The following is a 16,512-nucleotide window of genomic DNA, read 5'->3' as shown; positions in this document are numbered from 1 at the left end:
ATTACACTCATTTGATAACTAATGTTAAGACACAGGTGGAAGCCGTGCTGTATGGCCCTGCTCCTAGAGGGCTAAGTGATGTATTTGGAGAGCAGAGGGATGAAAACGTAGCTTTAAATGTTAAAATTCCCAACAAGCCTGTCCAGTGTTGCATCTAAAGATGCACTAATAAGTTAGTGACAAAATACAAATGTGTTGACTCCTGTAATTTAGAAAACTGGTGCTGAAGGAATCTTAATAATCCTGCTTTTCTTTCCTAATTAACACTGTTTACTTTCTGCATTTCCTTGGCCTTGAAAAGAGATTATGCACAATTGCACATACCTGCTTCCACCTTTAGCCCTCGCAGCACAAATGCAGCACCCAGGCTGTGCATGGCTCAAGTGGCATCGCATTTGGTTTAAATTGGATTATAAAAATAGAATAAAACTCCATATAGACATTGACCTCACATTTACAGGATGTACTTTGCAGCCACCCCTCCCAGGACTGGGTAACTTCACTGAGCTCAGCAGTGTTGTTCCGGACCAACAGCAGCACAGCCATGATGAGCACCTGCTCCTTCCCTCTCTGGCTGCCAGCACCCACTTTCTCTCTCTTCCTTGAAATCTGAAGCTGTAAACTTGGACATTATCATTCTGCTAACACAAACAGGTAAACAGACACATGAAGCACCCTGCGGAGGGCTCCGGCTGTTAGTACACTGTCATTCCAGTAGCCGCCTCAAAGATTGGGAATGCCCAGTCACTTGTGAGCAATAAGCAACTGCTCACAAGCACTTTTTGGGGCTTTTTAATTTTGTTTTTAATTACAGATTCTCCCTGCGTTCATCTGGACAGTGCTCGAAGGACGGCGGGAGCCCGCGCATGGCAGCGTGGCCAACAGCATTGTGGCTGAGCCGGGTACTCTTGGCCCATCCTGTTGAGCAGAGCGAGAGGGGAAAGAGCCAAAGCGCAGCTCAGGTGTGAGCAGCTGGAGGCAGGAATGTGCACAATGAGAGGAAACTGGGTACATCGCCTTTGCAAAACCAAATAAACAACACATTTGAAAAAAGAAAAAAGGCCTCCAAAAATCAGCTTGGACAAAATCCTTTCCTTCCCCCAGTCCACAGAAACAGTGGGTTGCAGAAATGTTTTCACACTGAAAGCATGGCAGCATTTGGGAGCTTTCTCTACAGTCTACAAATACACAAAACCCAGGGAGTGTTTTGCATTCAATAGTTAATCACAGTTGGCTGAGTGTCTATGTTTTTCTTCACTATAAAGGCATTCTTGGTCCGCCTCCCAAACAGCTTGTTTTGTCTGCGAGATTTAATCTTGAGTGGCAGGACTAGGCGCAAAGACAAACCTCAAAACAATTCTTATTTTTCTATAGCAAGATGCCAGGATATAAAAGCTAACTTCCCTGCAAACAGGCCTCTCAGGTTGGCATGCACGGGTCTTCTTGCTAAGATTTCCAGTCTGCCCTGATGAAGCAGCTCAATTCATTTGGTTTTAACACTTTCCTGTTTGTGAACTGCTCTTTAAATAGTCTAAACAACTGCCAAACAACTAGAATTCAATGCATGTCAGACCAGTTCCCAGCCCTAGCTCCTCCCCAAAGAAGTATTTTTTTTTTCTATACAAGGAGCACTGGCTCCAGGTGCCCAGTCTACTTTCAAATACAAACATGTTTTTTTTTTTCAAGGAAATATCAAGGAACCTTTCATAAAAATGCAAGGATGGTGCAGTACATATATAGTACTTCAACTACTTGAGCTACTCTGCTCAGAATTACCTTAGGCGGGTACTCAAGAGCACCACGCTGTATAGACATCGGTCATGTTTTTGCAGTGGTGGCTCCTAACACAAACGAGTGACTGAAAAAGTACTGAATTTATGTCTTTGCACTTCTAAGATCTGGAAATGGTTAGAAACAGTGAGCTTATGAAATCTCACCACTTTTGCTCTTCATTTTGTTCCAATGTGCTATTGCCTCCGAATAATCTTTAAAGGTAGATAATATTCGACTGTACTTGGTTGTGCTTACATCTGTATCACAGGTTTTTATAAAGTTAATAAAACCAGGTCAAAGTTGCCTGAGAGGTAAGTCTGCAAGTCATTTAGTCCAACTTTTTGCTTGAAGCAGGACTATCACTAGCTGCTACATCAGGACCACCATACCTTTGCCTGCTCATGCCTCGCAAATCTCCAGGGAGGTGCCCCAAGCCCCCGGGGGCAACTTTTCCACTTCTGAACTGTGTCTTCTTGGTGGAAATATTCTCTGCCCTTGGCTTTGTATCCTGGAGATTTGTGCCTGTGATAGCGTCGCTTTTAAAGGAGGAATTTTTGACAAAGTTCTTCCCTGTAAACACAACCTGAGAGAGCCTGAAGGAAGGACAACTCCCTGCAAATTCACTTCATCAGCTTCTTGCAGCTCCCCTGATCCTGCCTATGTAATGCTAGACATAGGTATATATTCCTGGTATTTGTTTCTCGCATATGCTTTAAAATCAGCAGAAGTTGTTCTCAGCAAAGACCGGATCTTGTACAAATCATGCGTTACATGATGCTGGTAATCTCCAGTGCCTTCTGAGAACTGTCTCTGAGCTGTCTTCAAGTACAGGGCCTGCTTCTTAAGCTTGCCTCATGGTCCCTCTGGGGCGGAGAAGAGAAATAACGCTTCACACAGCACAGCTAATGTGGGGACCCTTCTGCCAGAGTATGTCACAGTGGTGGGTACACGGCTGAATTTTATAAAAAGTGCCAAATAATCACATAATCCATTTCTCAAACATAAAAGTAAAAATAATGCTAAATTCAACAAAACGTCGATTACAAACAAGGAAGAATACTCTTGTCATCTGTAAACAAGCATGAAAACCCAGGGGATTAGACTGTTTTGGAATATCACTTTCTTATAAATGGCTAATGCCAGAGTCATGGAACCAGATTCAACCAAGCAACGTCTTCAGACACCACCTCCTCTTTGAAAACCAGGCACCTCAGTGGTGTTTGCAGCCTTGCTTTGCAAAGCCTTTTCCTCATGAGCAGGCATTTATTCAGCTTTGCATGAGCAATCCACGTCCATGCTGAACACCCATCCACTGGAAAAGAGGAAGGCAGGATCAAGTGGTGGGTTTTTTTTCATGCAACCTGCCCATAATTAGCCTCAAGCAGTGGCTGAGTCACTCACAAGAGTCCTAGGTGCTATTAGAACCAGACACGCCACAGCCCAGTGTATAATTATACCAGCCACCGCTGTGCGGAAACTGCTCCATTTAGCTATCTGACCCCATTAGACAGAAGCTGTTATTTCTTCTTGGCTACAAGAAGAGGAGTGGCTGAGGGAACTGGGGATGTTTAGTCTGGAGAAAAGGAGGCCGAGGGGAGACCATATGGCCCTCTAAAACTACCCAAAAGGAGATTGCAGTGAGGTGGGTTTTACTTGGGAGAAAAGACCAACCAAGGAGAGAACAAGAGGAAATAGCCTCAAGCTGCACCAGAGGAGGTTTCGATTGGATATTAAGAAAAAGTTATTTACTGAAAGAGTGGTAAAGCATTGGAACAGGCTGACCAGGCAAGTGGTGGAGTCGCCCTCCCTGGAAGTTTTTAGAAGACTTGTAGATGTGGCACTTGGGAACATGGTTTAGTAGGCATGGCAGTGTGGGACTGGTGGTTGGACTTGATGATTTTAGAAGTCTTTTCCAGCCTTAACGATTCTATGATTCTAAGTGTTATGAGTGCTCTGAAGAAGACACATCCAACTCTCACAGTACAAACTCATTCACCCCGACTCACCTTTGTCTTGCCAAAACCAGAAGATTACATCCTATTTCCTGGTTCACCTGTGGGCTGTCTGAGAGCACTCCTGTGGCAGGGAAATGAGTTTGGAAAGTCTAGGAAATGTTACAGCATGTTTTTCAACAGAAATCAATGATAAAACAACCAGCAAAACAAACCACTGCACTTCAGAAATGTAAGAAACAAGCCACTTCTGCAACACAGATTCTTATTTTGGCACTTTGCTTTCCTTTCTCATCACTAGGATAGAAATATTCAGATGGGAATCCGGTTGCTGACAGCCTCTGAACTTTTTATGTGCATTTTGCTGGTTGATAAGAAGCTTGACAAGAGCCGGCAATGTGTGCTCGCAGCCCAGAAGGCCAACCATATCCTGGACTGCATCAAAAGAAGCGTGGCCAGTAGGGCGAGGGAAGTGATTCTGCTTCTCTATTCCTCTCTTGTGAGACCTCATCTGGAATACTGTGTCCAGTTCTGGAATCCTCAACGTAAGAAGGATACGGAATCGTTGGAACAGGTCCAGTGGAGGGCTACAAAGACGATCAGAGGGCTGGAGCACCTCTCATACGAGGACAGGCTGAGAGAGCTGGGGTTGTTCAGACTGGAGAAGGCTCAGAGATCTTATAGCGACCTTCCAGTACCTGAAGGGGGCCTACAGGAAAGCTGGAGAGACGCTGTTGATAAAGGCTTGTAGTGATAGGATGAGGGGGAATGGATATAAACTGGAAAGGGGCAGATTTAGACTGGACGTTAAGAAGAATTTTTTCACCATGAGAGTGGTGAGACACTGGCACAGGTTTCCCAGGGAAGCTGTGGATGCCCCATCCCTGGAGGTGTTCAAGGTTAGGTTGGATGGGGCCTTGGGCAGCCTGATCTAGTGGGATGTCCCTGTGGTTGGAACTGGATGATCTCTAAGGTCCCTTCCAACCCATACGATTTTATGATTTTATGATTCTATGATTCTATGATCTAGGGCTGGCGATATAAGAAGAAGTGTCCACTGTCCAGTAGAATGGAGGCAGCTGAATAGAGAACAGTCTTGGTTGGCCAAAACACACAGGAAATGCACTTGAGTAGCAGCTGGATTTTGTAGCTACATTTTCCTATGAAGGTATAAAGAGGAAATGTCCGGCTTCAGCAGCAGCAGGGTGACATTCCCCTCAGGCACAGCTCCTCTGTCGGGTGCAAAAATGAATCCAGCCCCAGCTGACAAGCAACCAAATCACGCTACCTGCGGCAGCCAGGATCTCACAGAGAGGTTGTGTGGGTGATCGGAGTAGTCAAGGTGGCTACGTCCAGTGACTGAGCTAGCAGAGGCCGATTCGCTAGCCCTCTGAGGAAGAGCAAAAAAGCTAAGGGTTTTTGTCACTCTTGGTTGTCATCCTGTCAGACTGAGTTCAAGTGGGTTTTGCTGGGAGGGGTGCACGACGCTTGGGCTGCTGCTGACTGTGCAGTTCAGGGAAGAAACGCATGGCTCCAACCTAGAGCTGCAACTCGCATCAGAACTACATCCCCTTTGAAAGACAGAAATAACCTTGACAGCTCTGATTTTTAAACAAGCATTAAAAAACTCTCCCTGAAAGGGGCAGTGGGATAAAGGAAACAAGATGGTAAATTATAAACAGCTTGAATAATTTTGAATAAACACCGAAGAAATAAAATGTACCCCGCTTGCTGGCAGGCTTGATGGCTTACAAAGTACTTGCCCCACCCAAATCAAGGGCTTGAAATGGAGCAGCAGTGGAATAGAAACCCCCGATAGCGTCAGATTTGCTTTTCCTTGGTACTGCGTTGCCATCCTCAGGGATTTAAAAAAGCATCATTAGGGTTTACATAGAGTTCGAAGCAAACATGGAGCACTCTAAGGATCAGTTTTCACCAGGGGCAGCTGCAGCATGAGGCATTAATTCTTCACCCTTTCTGGTGACAGGAGAAATGCAGGGACCTGTAGGCACAAATAACAGTAGATTTCTAGCCTGTATTTTCCTTTTCATGCCTCCAATTAAACTTGTGCTTTACTTCCTGTTGTTTAAAACTGTATTTATTCTTTAGCACTGCAAGAAAACCCCCCTGTATTTTTTTTAATTTGTGCTGGGGACATGTTTGAAGGCCCATATTGTAGACTCAGCAAGTGGCAGGGCAGCCGCCAAACCTTGCTTCCTTTGTTGATTTCTCGATGATTTAAGACCTATTTTCAGCAGCTGATTCCTGTTCCCCCCTTGCCTTTTTGCTTGGTAACTACCATTTTAACAAAATGGTGTTTGTGCAGTGCCTTGGAACCGAGAATAGAGCTTTTAAAATAAGTCAGGGAATAAAATAGGAAAAGGAGCACTAAAATCACCTACATGCCATGGCTTTTCAGGCCACATGCTTAGAAATATATGACAGAACCCTTGAGTCCTTGCAGAACTTTACTGCCAGTCTTATTTCTTAGGTAGCTGAAATTACTTGCATGTTTCTGATAATTGCATTGTTTACCTTCCTCCAGCACAAAGTTCGAAATTATTCTCTGAATCTATAGAAATTAGCAAATAAAAATATTAAAAAATCCTGTACTGTTGATGTACATTGTTCAAACTTTTACTGGCTTCGCCCATAGGGACAAACCCTATTGTTTCAAAGGCCAAACAGGAAAAGTTATAGCCTGATCAATGGTCTATTCAGGTGCAGGCTTCCTTCAGAAAAAGAGAATGCACTTTCCCCCTGCTGATGCTAAGATGCAAATTAAACTAAGATATGGTGCAAAAAAAAAAGTATCCAATGCCATCAGTGTGATTACCCTCTCTGTTCTGGGTAACAACAAATGTTTTCTCAGAATTATTCTGTTGTTGAGAATACAATACTTAGCTTAATAAATAAAAAACAGTTTCTACAGTAAGGCTGATTATTTTTACATCAAATCATTCTGTATTTTATATAGGTCCATATGATGCTGGCACATACTTTGAACAACTACGGTCTGTCTTGTTAAAACATAAAGCTCAAACTTGCTAAAAATAGCAGTAACTAGTCAGGATGAAACAAAATTGTCCAAGAACATTACAGATACCTGAAAATAAAAACCAAAAATGAGATGACTTAAGGGATTTTCAGTAACATTTAAGAAGTAAGAAACAGTGTAACCTTTAGGTTTAATGAATGTTACAATACATCAATTAGAGAGATGTAAGTAATTTAAGGGAAGAGTGTTCATTGGCACGTCAGTTTGGTCACAGATTTCATTTGCTTCACAGGGCAGGGACAGCACACTGTAATTAACAGTCATGGTCAGAAGCTGTGTCCAAAGCTTGTTACCTCCCTGCAGCACGCCTTTCTCACAAAGCTGGAAAGGTGAGAAACTCCCCTTCTCCAGTGACAGAGGACACTATCCCCTCAGCTCCAGGTACCACTGCCATGTAGACATGCTATTAGAAACGTATTTGAGACCTGCAGGGGTGATCCTCACATGCTATTATGGGTTTCTACTGCTTGCTGCTTCTCCAGTTGTTAAGGGTACTGATGCAGGAGGAGGAGGACGTCCAAGTAGCAGTACGTACTCACCACTTAAACAGGTTTCTGACCTTTGCTAAACTCTAAGCCTTGTATTAAGGGGCACTGCTCGATGGAGACCTACTCACACCTACTCTCTCCCAGTTATGAACCTTCTTTGTGTAAAATACCTCGAGTAAGACTTAAGGTACTGCACTTCATTGCTAAATCTCCTCTCCCAAATGATTCATCCAAGATGCTTATTGCCATAAGCACTAGGCAGAATGAGAGGAAGGAAAGATAGACCTCACTGCCTAGTGAGGGTCTAACAAGGCATAGGAGATCCACGCTAATTCCAGCTGTGATTTCTTCTCAAAAACTGATTCAAGTCTGCTCCATCTATGAACGGGAGAAGAGCACAACAGAAAGATTAATGAAGGCCAAACCACATATGATACAGTTATCTTGTATTTATTCTTCTAGCTGTTTGTCCAGTCTTTCCAGCAAGTTCACAAGAAGTATAACTTTGAATCCTTAAGATTTGGTATTACTTCTAGCACAGTGGATTATGTATGCAGATAAATAAACCCTTGACTGTCAGTTTGCACTTCAAGGACCTTTGGAAAATCAAGCATTTGTGGGGCTTAGTAACTAGAGACTCACTGCGATCTTTAAATCGAAGTTATGACAGAGAAGGATTTAGGTTTTTCGATATGTTCGTAATATAGCTATTCTTCTCCCATATTTTGTGGTTCTAATAAATCAAAGAAACTAGTCCAGGTCTGACTGTTCCTTTTAATTGCATATATCACTTAATAGGAATGAAAGCACTGAAAGTCTTGCTGCCAATTAACTGGCCACAATGGCTATTTTCATAGAATAGGAGATAAGAGAAATATCACCAACTTATTAGATTACCATTTTTGTGGCTAATTTAAATGTCTTCAACAAATACTTGATTTGATATAAAATTATTCAAACTAACTTTCTTTTCCAATGTAGTATTACATGGTAATTGTCTTTCTGGGGAGAATAATTCACTCATTTCCATGTATTTCCTACCAGTACACCATTTGTAGCGCTAATATTCCAAATACATTCTTTTAACAACTATCAGGAAGGGCTCCATTAAATACTGTACAGGTCAAAGAGTGCAGGGTTGCTTTAAAATAAAGAAAATGTTCATTAGGTGTAGGAAAACCACCTTTTCTTCTCATCTGAAAATTGATAGGCTTGCAGATTTTATATTAAACACAAACAATTCAGCAGTCTCCCTCCCTCCCTTCTTCCCTTCTTCCTTCCTTCCTTCCTTCCTTCCTACCAGTTGCAGCATAATGTAAAATTAGACTGAAACCACTGGTTTGTATCCATATCTGCTACTGAAAAGTAGGTGAAACTATTGAATTCAACAGAAGGAATTGTTGGTTTAGGCTTTTTATATCCCCTATGTATTTTCTTACATGGCTTCTAAAACTCTTATCCTTTAATAGTAAAAAAGCAGTTCTTTGTCCAAAATTACAAGGACTGAGGCAAAAGAAGTATTTTTGGTTGAAAATGCATACTAATTCTGAAGAGCAGACCCTCTTTTGAAAAGTTTTGCAACTAGTAGCCTTTGAATCACGGTAAACTCTGAAAAAATTAAAAAGATACTTGTGCCACTTGGACAATCGGGTATATAAAGCAAACGCTGTGTTCATGGGGCAACCACTACAACACTGAATCAAACACAAGGCTGTTTAATAAAATGTAAGATTTTGGGATTCTACTGATGCAACTTGAGGGTTTGGGTTTTACCTTTAAAAGATGCTAGAGATTGTTTCTATCAGATTTTGAACACTATGAGAAGAAACGTATTTCATTAGCCATCCTCCTTCTCTCAACCCACTCATAAGAGTTAATTCTTGGGTATATGTGTGTAGCTTTGATTTTTACTTGAAGAAATGCAGATGCCAGTGTTTTCAGTCATTTACACATCTGCTGTAAGTCCACGTTTGTATCCAATGGCCTAAAGCCATGCTCCTACAGAGGGAATTCAGCCTCAGACCTTTGGAGCCATTTACAACTCTCAGAGAGTGAATTCACAAAGGGATGGGTCACAGGAGACAACATGCCCCATCCTCCACTGATTTGCAATAAGGCTTCTGATTTTGTTTGAAACTTAATTTCCAGCCAAGAACTTCAGTATTAGACTTAAACTATAATTTTGCCTATAAACTAGCTAAAAATACCTGTAGTTTCTAGAGGCAAATTATTTGCATAATTCTTAATTATTAAGCTTCACTACTCACAACTCATCTACATTTCCTAGGTGGACATACCCTTAGAAAGCACTATTTTAATGTAAAATAAGAAGTTTTAGGAAGAGCAGAAGAATACTGCCAATCAAGTAATTTGATGAGATTTTATGGCATAAGCAGATAGTAGTGCTACAGTAAATAATTTCAAATTAAATGTTTTCCAGTGCCATTGTATCATCTGCATATTATTCATTTAGTTCCTTACATTTAGCAGAAGTAGGGCACACTTTCCATATGCCATTTATAAGCGATGCACACAGTTAATTTTATTCCTTACTGGAAAGTACCCTGGTCTATGTACAAATTAATTTGGGAAGTGACATCGTGACAGTTAGACCCAACTGATCCGCCTGACCAGTGAAGGAAAGGATGAATAGGTGGGATTTTGCATTTGGCATTTCAGATTGGGGGGGGGGAGCAATGTTTCCAGTTACACACACTTAAAATTATTTCTGAGAAGGCATATTGAACTTAAACGTTAAGCTAAATACCTATAGCCCTGTATTATTTCATCAGTTATTTTCCAAGACATCATTCATTCCTTTGCTGAAAGTTTGCTTCTTAGCAGTATTTATCTTACTTGGAAAAATTACAGGTCTATGAAAGAGCTTTATTTTGTTATACTGATTTATACAACTAGTTCCTTGCACATTGGTACTAAAAGACTTTCTCGTAATGCCAAGGGGAATTCATTAGAAAAACATCAAAATTGTACAACTGGAAATAAAAACAAAGCATAAAAGTGTGACATTTCATATAAGATGAGCTTTTGACTGAAATATTAAAAACCTTCTAACACCCTGCCATATTAACATCAGACCAACTTGAAAGGCACTGAGAATTGAACTGTGCAACTCATACCCATAATTGTGAGAATAACAACCATAGTGAGATGCAGACCTCCAAGGCAGAATATGGCACTGTTCATTAGGCATTCCTGGTACATGTGGCAGTTTTATATTTACTTAGGATAAGCTGGAAATGTTAAATAAATACTCAAATTACATAGCATTTCTGTGGGAAAAAAAAATCCAATTTACACCATCTGAAGACAAGGAAACAAGGCATAACATACAGGACGTTGTTGGCACAATAAAATGTTACCACATGAAAACATGCCTTTTAAAATTTAATCCAGTAGATATATAAAGGAATGGTGGTGGCAGAAGCAATGAGGCAGGAGGACTACCAAATATTCAGTTTTAAGCATGCTAATGAGGTCTTTGTTTCAGAAATCTGACAAAACCTGAAGCTACCAAAACCAGTTTAGAGGCAAGAAAGCACCTATCAAGACAGTCCAACTCATTTCCAGGCATTCTTCTTGAAGGCTGACGCAGACTGAAGGATCTGCCCAGTATCACCTCCTCGTCCAAGGCTGTCTAAAGCTTCCCATTGGCAAATGCTGCCTCCTGGAACTGAGGGACAAAGGTTTTGAAATATGCCCTAGGGAAAAAAAAGAAAATGTATGGTTAGAAAGGAGTAAACTTAGAACATGGTGTGTGCATGTGTGTAGCCAAGGCTTTAACAAGAGAAGCGTAATGTTACCATGTTCAGTCCACTATTAGATAGCATAGATGGATAGTGTTTTTCTTACAGGTTTCAGCATGCAGCAGATGCATCACTCCAGCTTTCTAGACCTAGCAGTAATTTTCCCTCCGGTGCCTTCACCACTTACATCTCAACTGGTCAACACTAGTAATTCAACACTGTCAGAAAAGCCTGATAGACTGTCCCTATTTTATCCAATGCAAAGCTCCAGAGATAAGCTGTACTATGCACTGGAAAATAAACCTTTAAATGGCTGTAAAAGTGAGTAACATTTAGATGAGCCCCAAGTGTGGCAATGACATTGCCTGCAGCACTTTATAACCGGGACTTTTTGATGCAGTTGATGCTCACCCTGTTTCTGTGATAAAGGGGCTTTTCCCCAGCTGTGTTTAAGAAAGCTTTACGTATGGTACCAAAGGCCCAAGACCAGAGAAGCCAACACAGCACAGAAGTCACGAAGAAAAGTCAGAATACAAGCAGGAGATAGGGTTTTTATCTGTCTCCTTACAGAAACCTTGACACAACACAGAGCCACTGTTGATGGCAGTAGTTATGTAAGATGTAGTGAATAAACAGTAACACACTGGAAGAACTGTAATTCCTTTTATTAGACTTTAAAGTCAGAACATTACTCTACAAATTAAGATGTGTTTTGTATATTTTGGATCTTAGTCTATCTTTTTTACAGAGAAGTGAGTGACTCATAAATCTGTTAAATGAGAGGAACCTAGGTATCCAAAATTGAATTTGAACTGTACTTTTAATTTATTGCAGTGAAATGCTTAACTGTATACTAAATATATTTTATGCATCCCAATGATACGCTTTATTTGCAAGTTATACAAGAAGCTGCTTCATCATTCTGCCTTTGGTTTCTGCCTACTACTTTTTGATTGAACTTTGTCTACTATTTTTTTTTTTTTTCTAATATCTTGTTTTCTCTTCATATCACTGGTCTTCATAAATTTCTATGCAAGGAGAACTTCCTTCTGTTCAAAACACCAAAAAAAAAAGATTGAGGTGAGAACAGCTGCAATTATGTTCATTATGTTACCGAGTTCACTGCTGGTATACCTCCTGCAGCAAACATACACTGATATTCTTCACAATCTTGATGTGTTTTTCAAAATTCAGGTAGAAGTTCAATGGCAATCACTGAACAGAAACCACTCCTCTGCACATCTAAAAACACTGCAAGATCACAAGAGAGAATGCTCCCCTCTCTTTGTGAAGTTGCGCCTGGCAAGTTAACTATCAGATAGCTTTTGTACAAAAGCCGTAAACAACACAAGATGCTGTTCAAAAGTTGACAGAGCAATGGAAAGTAAAAGCATTTCTGGAGCCCAGAACTAGAAAAGAAAAGCCGCAAAACTAGCACACACATTTTACAGCGTACACAGATTGTGTTGTATATTTACAGAACACACTCTGATTTATTGAATCAAAGTTCAGAAAGCAGACCTCATAATTATGCCCACAAAAGTGATTGTGCGTCCCAGCACTTACACATACATAAACCAGCTGAGAAGGTATGCCTGTTAACCGATCTTAACAGCTGAATGCCGTTTCTGTATTCCTGTGTTTATAGCATCCATTTGAAATTGTAGCCCATTTATGTCCTGGTCAGTTCTATGTCATTTTGCTGCCTCAATAAATATAACTCGCACACTGTCAACTAAAGGATCTATCACCCTTTTATTTCTCCTTGTATTATCTCTCCTAACATTTAATTGTGCATTTCCTGTGCTTGCTTATTTTAAGTAGCTTCTTCCTTCCTCTTTGATAGCTTCTCTGCAGACTCTTCTTCCATGTACACGCTCTTCTTACTGACTTGACAAATGTTACTTACAACTTTCCTCTTAAATGCAGAAAATCTTAATCACTAAATGGGATACAAGCAGGAGTATTTTCCTATATTTTTCCTTTCTAAATTTTCCTTCATAGCATTTCTGTGCTTTGTATTAAACCCACACTTACTGCATTATATTAAAATGACTTTTCTCTTAGGTAAATTCCAGAACAAATGCTTGTGATACCATATACACCCTCCCACACCATCTTTATCTACACCAGCATCCTTCCTTTTCACTGATTCCTGCAGTAGAGCTTGTATCCTTTGCTGCAAAACTAAATCTAACACCTCCCTCCATTCTGATCAGATGTTCTGTTTCAAGGGGGATGTTACTTCACTGGCAGTTCATATGAACCTCTTGGAGATGATCCATATACTACATAAACTCTATTAGTACTTCATAATTTGTAAATGTCTACTTTTTTCTTTCCATGCTTTAAAGCACATGCTTAAGTTTGCCCTTATCACTTGTGGTCTTCTCCAGACTGCAGCAAATGTAGTACCACATGTTTACTCAGGATATGCTCCTTCATTTCTGCCCCTCTCCCACACATTCTAGGTATCTGAGATTAAAGAGATTTTGGAAAAAAACCATTTGGATAATTATGGATCATTGCACACACATAAAAAATAAATTACCACTCCCCATTCCAAACCAAAACAGAAAAGACCCTGCAAGGAGATCCAAAAAACACAATATATTCACAACAGGACTTTATCACCTACAGCACATTTAATAGACTGCAGAGGAAAGATTGGGAAGTAGGACAAGGGAGGTTGAACTGCCTTGATATTAAGGAACATTGCATATAAGGAGCAAATGGGAAGTGTTACTGTACAAAAGTAATGACTTATTTTGAGTATACATGAAGAAGTAGAACAGGCAGCAAAGACATTACTTATTATTAGAGCTTGCTATTATTATTTTTGTTTTAAATCACATGACTTTTTCAAAATGACATTTTTATCCAGTTACACACATTTCTGTGGAAATGCTACTGAGTTTTTACCAGGAAAAGAAGGGAAAGAGTGAGATACTTCAGTCTGGCATGATCTTAGAAGAGACGTTCTGATTTGCAGAACTGAGCCTAAACAAACAGTTTGCATATTAACCGGCTTATCTGCAGTTCAACATCTTAGAGATCAGGTATTTAGTCACACAAACAAGGCTCTGGTGTATCACAGGAATCATAAGAAGTCTCACAACAGCAGAATTTGCCTCTTCAAAGGACCCAGACCATAAAGAATGACGGAATAAGTCATTAAAACTTCTGCTTCCAGGAGGCATTGTGCTACTGCTAGCAGATACATTATAGTGTCACATTAACTGCATTTTTTTTTACATGTTCCAAGAAAAATTTTTTTTCAGAAGATCTTCTTTTCATTTCATCTGAAGTTTGGCACAAAACCATATGTTAAAATATTTCAGTTTTTGGTGAAACAGAAATTCTGACTTTTTTTCTCCACCACAGAGATTACCAGTGAGGAAGAACAGAACAAGCCCCAGTTACTGGCCGAGTAAGTTTCATCTATAAATCAACTGGCATTGAGGTCAAAGTGTATATGTTTCCACACAAATAGGACTGTGACAAGGACATGTTGTGTCATAATGAATTACATAAAATAACTTGAAAAGAAATATAAGATTTTCTGAAGGACAATACTCTGCTACAGACTGGATATTCTTTCACATGGAATACTTTAACATTTTTTATAAAGTTTTTAACTTGACAGAAACACTTAAAAGCCAGCGTCCTGTGCATAGAGGCACAGAGAAACCATGAATGTAAATTTGAACTTTGCAGAAAGATTCATTTCTCACACCCTGTTAACACAAATTTGCACCTTCAATACTTTGATCTGTGCTACACCACAGGAATTCACATGGAAGTCTCATTTTTTTTTTTTCTGTTTCAAGCACTTCGCCACATGATACCTTCAAGTACCTCAGAAGATACTTGAAATTTCAAAATTATTATTTTTACATCCACTAGGTATGCTTCTCAGCTATAGAAAACTGTTAGTAAGAAGAATTCAGGCTGAAGATACAGGAATACTCACAGCAGAAGGGAATAACGCAGCCTCCTGCTTTGGAATAATATTGGAGTAACAGGAGACTGATTCTACACCAAACATTTTATGACACTGCTGTTAGGAGAAAATGATTGCTAAATCAAATTATCTTTTTCTGCAGATGTAAGATATTAAGACGTTTGAAGTGACAAATTGTTCTGAGTTCTATCTTCTGGTTGCATAGCTTGGATCAAGCTGTAGCAGGCAGGCCTGCAACATAGCTGGGTGTCAAAGGGCAAAGGCTCAGGAGCTAAGGAAAATCAGATCTATTATGGCACGTGCAAGGCATTTAGGAGGAAGCAGCATTTCTAAACCACCATTTGAATCTGAACATCGATAAAACCAACGCAAGCGCAACGGCAGAACGATAAAGTTACCTTCCAGGATTTTTTTATCACTTCAAATATACATAACGATACTTGGCACATGTTCATGTTTCTAAACTAAGCTTCTTGATGGTATGCTCTTTGGGATGTGGTTTATAATTTCCTTACTAGGCAGCTTTATCTATGACAAATATTTTGCTTTTATGTGAAACACTATGTCTACACAGTTCTCCATTTTATACATCTCCAAAACTGGTGATGCCAAGCAAACATCTGAAGTGTTTATACAACAGCAAGACAATAGTTCTTAAATTACTGCTACTGTAACTGGCTAAGCACACAAATGTACAAAGGAGTCAGTGCATAATGCCATTATGCTGCTAGCAATTTTTTTTCCAGGTGCCAAACAAATTCATCACATCATCTCTTCCTCTTCTAATATTTCTGGCTCTATGTCCCTGTGCTGCGATTTCTCTGCCAGGAGTTTAGTAAACTTCTACCTGCCAGTCCACACAAAGCACTAACTGTGCAGCCAGGCTGAAGTGCAGGACAGTAACCAAGCATCAAGAGAGCTGCAGTTTTGCAGTGGCCAGCCATCCAAAAGCAAGTTTTTAAGAAACACTGTTGCCTTCTGCTCAGTTCATAATATTGTATGACAGAAAATAGTCTCCAAAATTACAAACAAAACAGAAAGTGCTAATAAAACAAAACATGCTACTGAAACCATAATAGTAAATAGAAGTAGTAGAACTAGTGAAGCTAAGTATGCATCTGACGTTTAAACATTAAAATTCACTCATGTTCAAAAGCTGTCACCTATATTTTACTATCAATGCCTTTTTCCTTCACTAGCTCTTGTTGCAGTTATTACTGTTTCTGATTCAAGTCTGATTCAAGAAAGGTACCAGAAATGCTTATATTTAGACATGTTTTACAATGGTTTGCTGATTGCAGAAATAACAGGTGGCTTTACTCCATATGAAGCAAGTAGAAATAAAAATTAGATTTTCATTTGGGTCTATATTTGTGTCTCTGTTCCAAAAAGCTATGATATCAATTGATTTTATAAATAAAGTCAATTATTCAACATAGCTCTGCCGTAAAAATTAAGACGACATTGCTGCCCAACTTAACATAAAGCAAAATTAATCTTGACAATCTGTTCA

The 16,512-nt window shown here is 39.9% G+C and overlaps 1 protein-coding gene across 1 annotated transcript in view; it reads right to left on the bottom strand.

Annotated features, from left to right (window-relative positions):
• Positions 1-6,699: 6,699 nt before the first annotated feature.
• The window catches only part of BABAM2 (BRISC and BRCA1 A complex member 2), a 173,380-nt gene continuing 163,567 nt past the window's right edge, over positions 6,700-16,512 (bottom strand). The window contains exon 12 of the mRNA XM_054063781.1: positions 6,700-10,990. Within this exon, the coding sequence (XP_053919756.1) occupies positions 10,927-10,990 (64 nt within the window). The 3' untranslated portion in view covers positions 6,700-10,926. The remainder of the gene's footprint in view (positions 10,991-16,512) is intronic.

The sequence above is a fragment of the Cuculus canorus genome, chromosome 3 (assembly GCF_017976375.1).
Source record: "Cuculus canorus isolate bCucCan1 chromosome 3, bCucCan1.pri, whole genome shotgun sequence".
Taxonomy (NCBI): Eukaryota; Metazoa; Chordata; class Aves; order Cuculiformes; family Cuculidae; genus Cuculus; species Cuculus canorus.
Note: the sequence above shows the minus strand (reverse complement) of the source record. Positions and strands in the feature narration are given on the sequence as shown.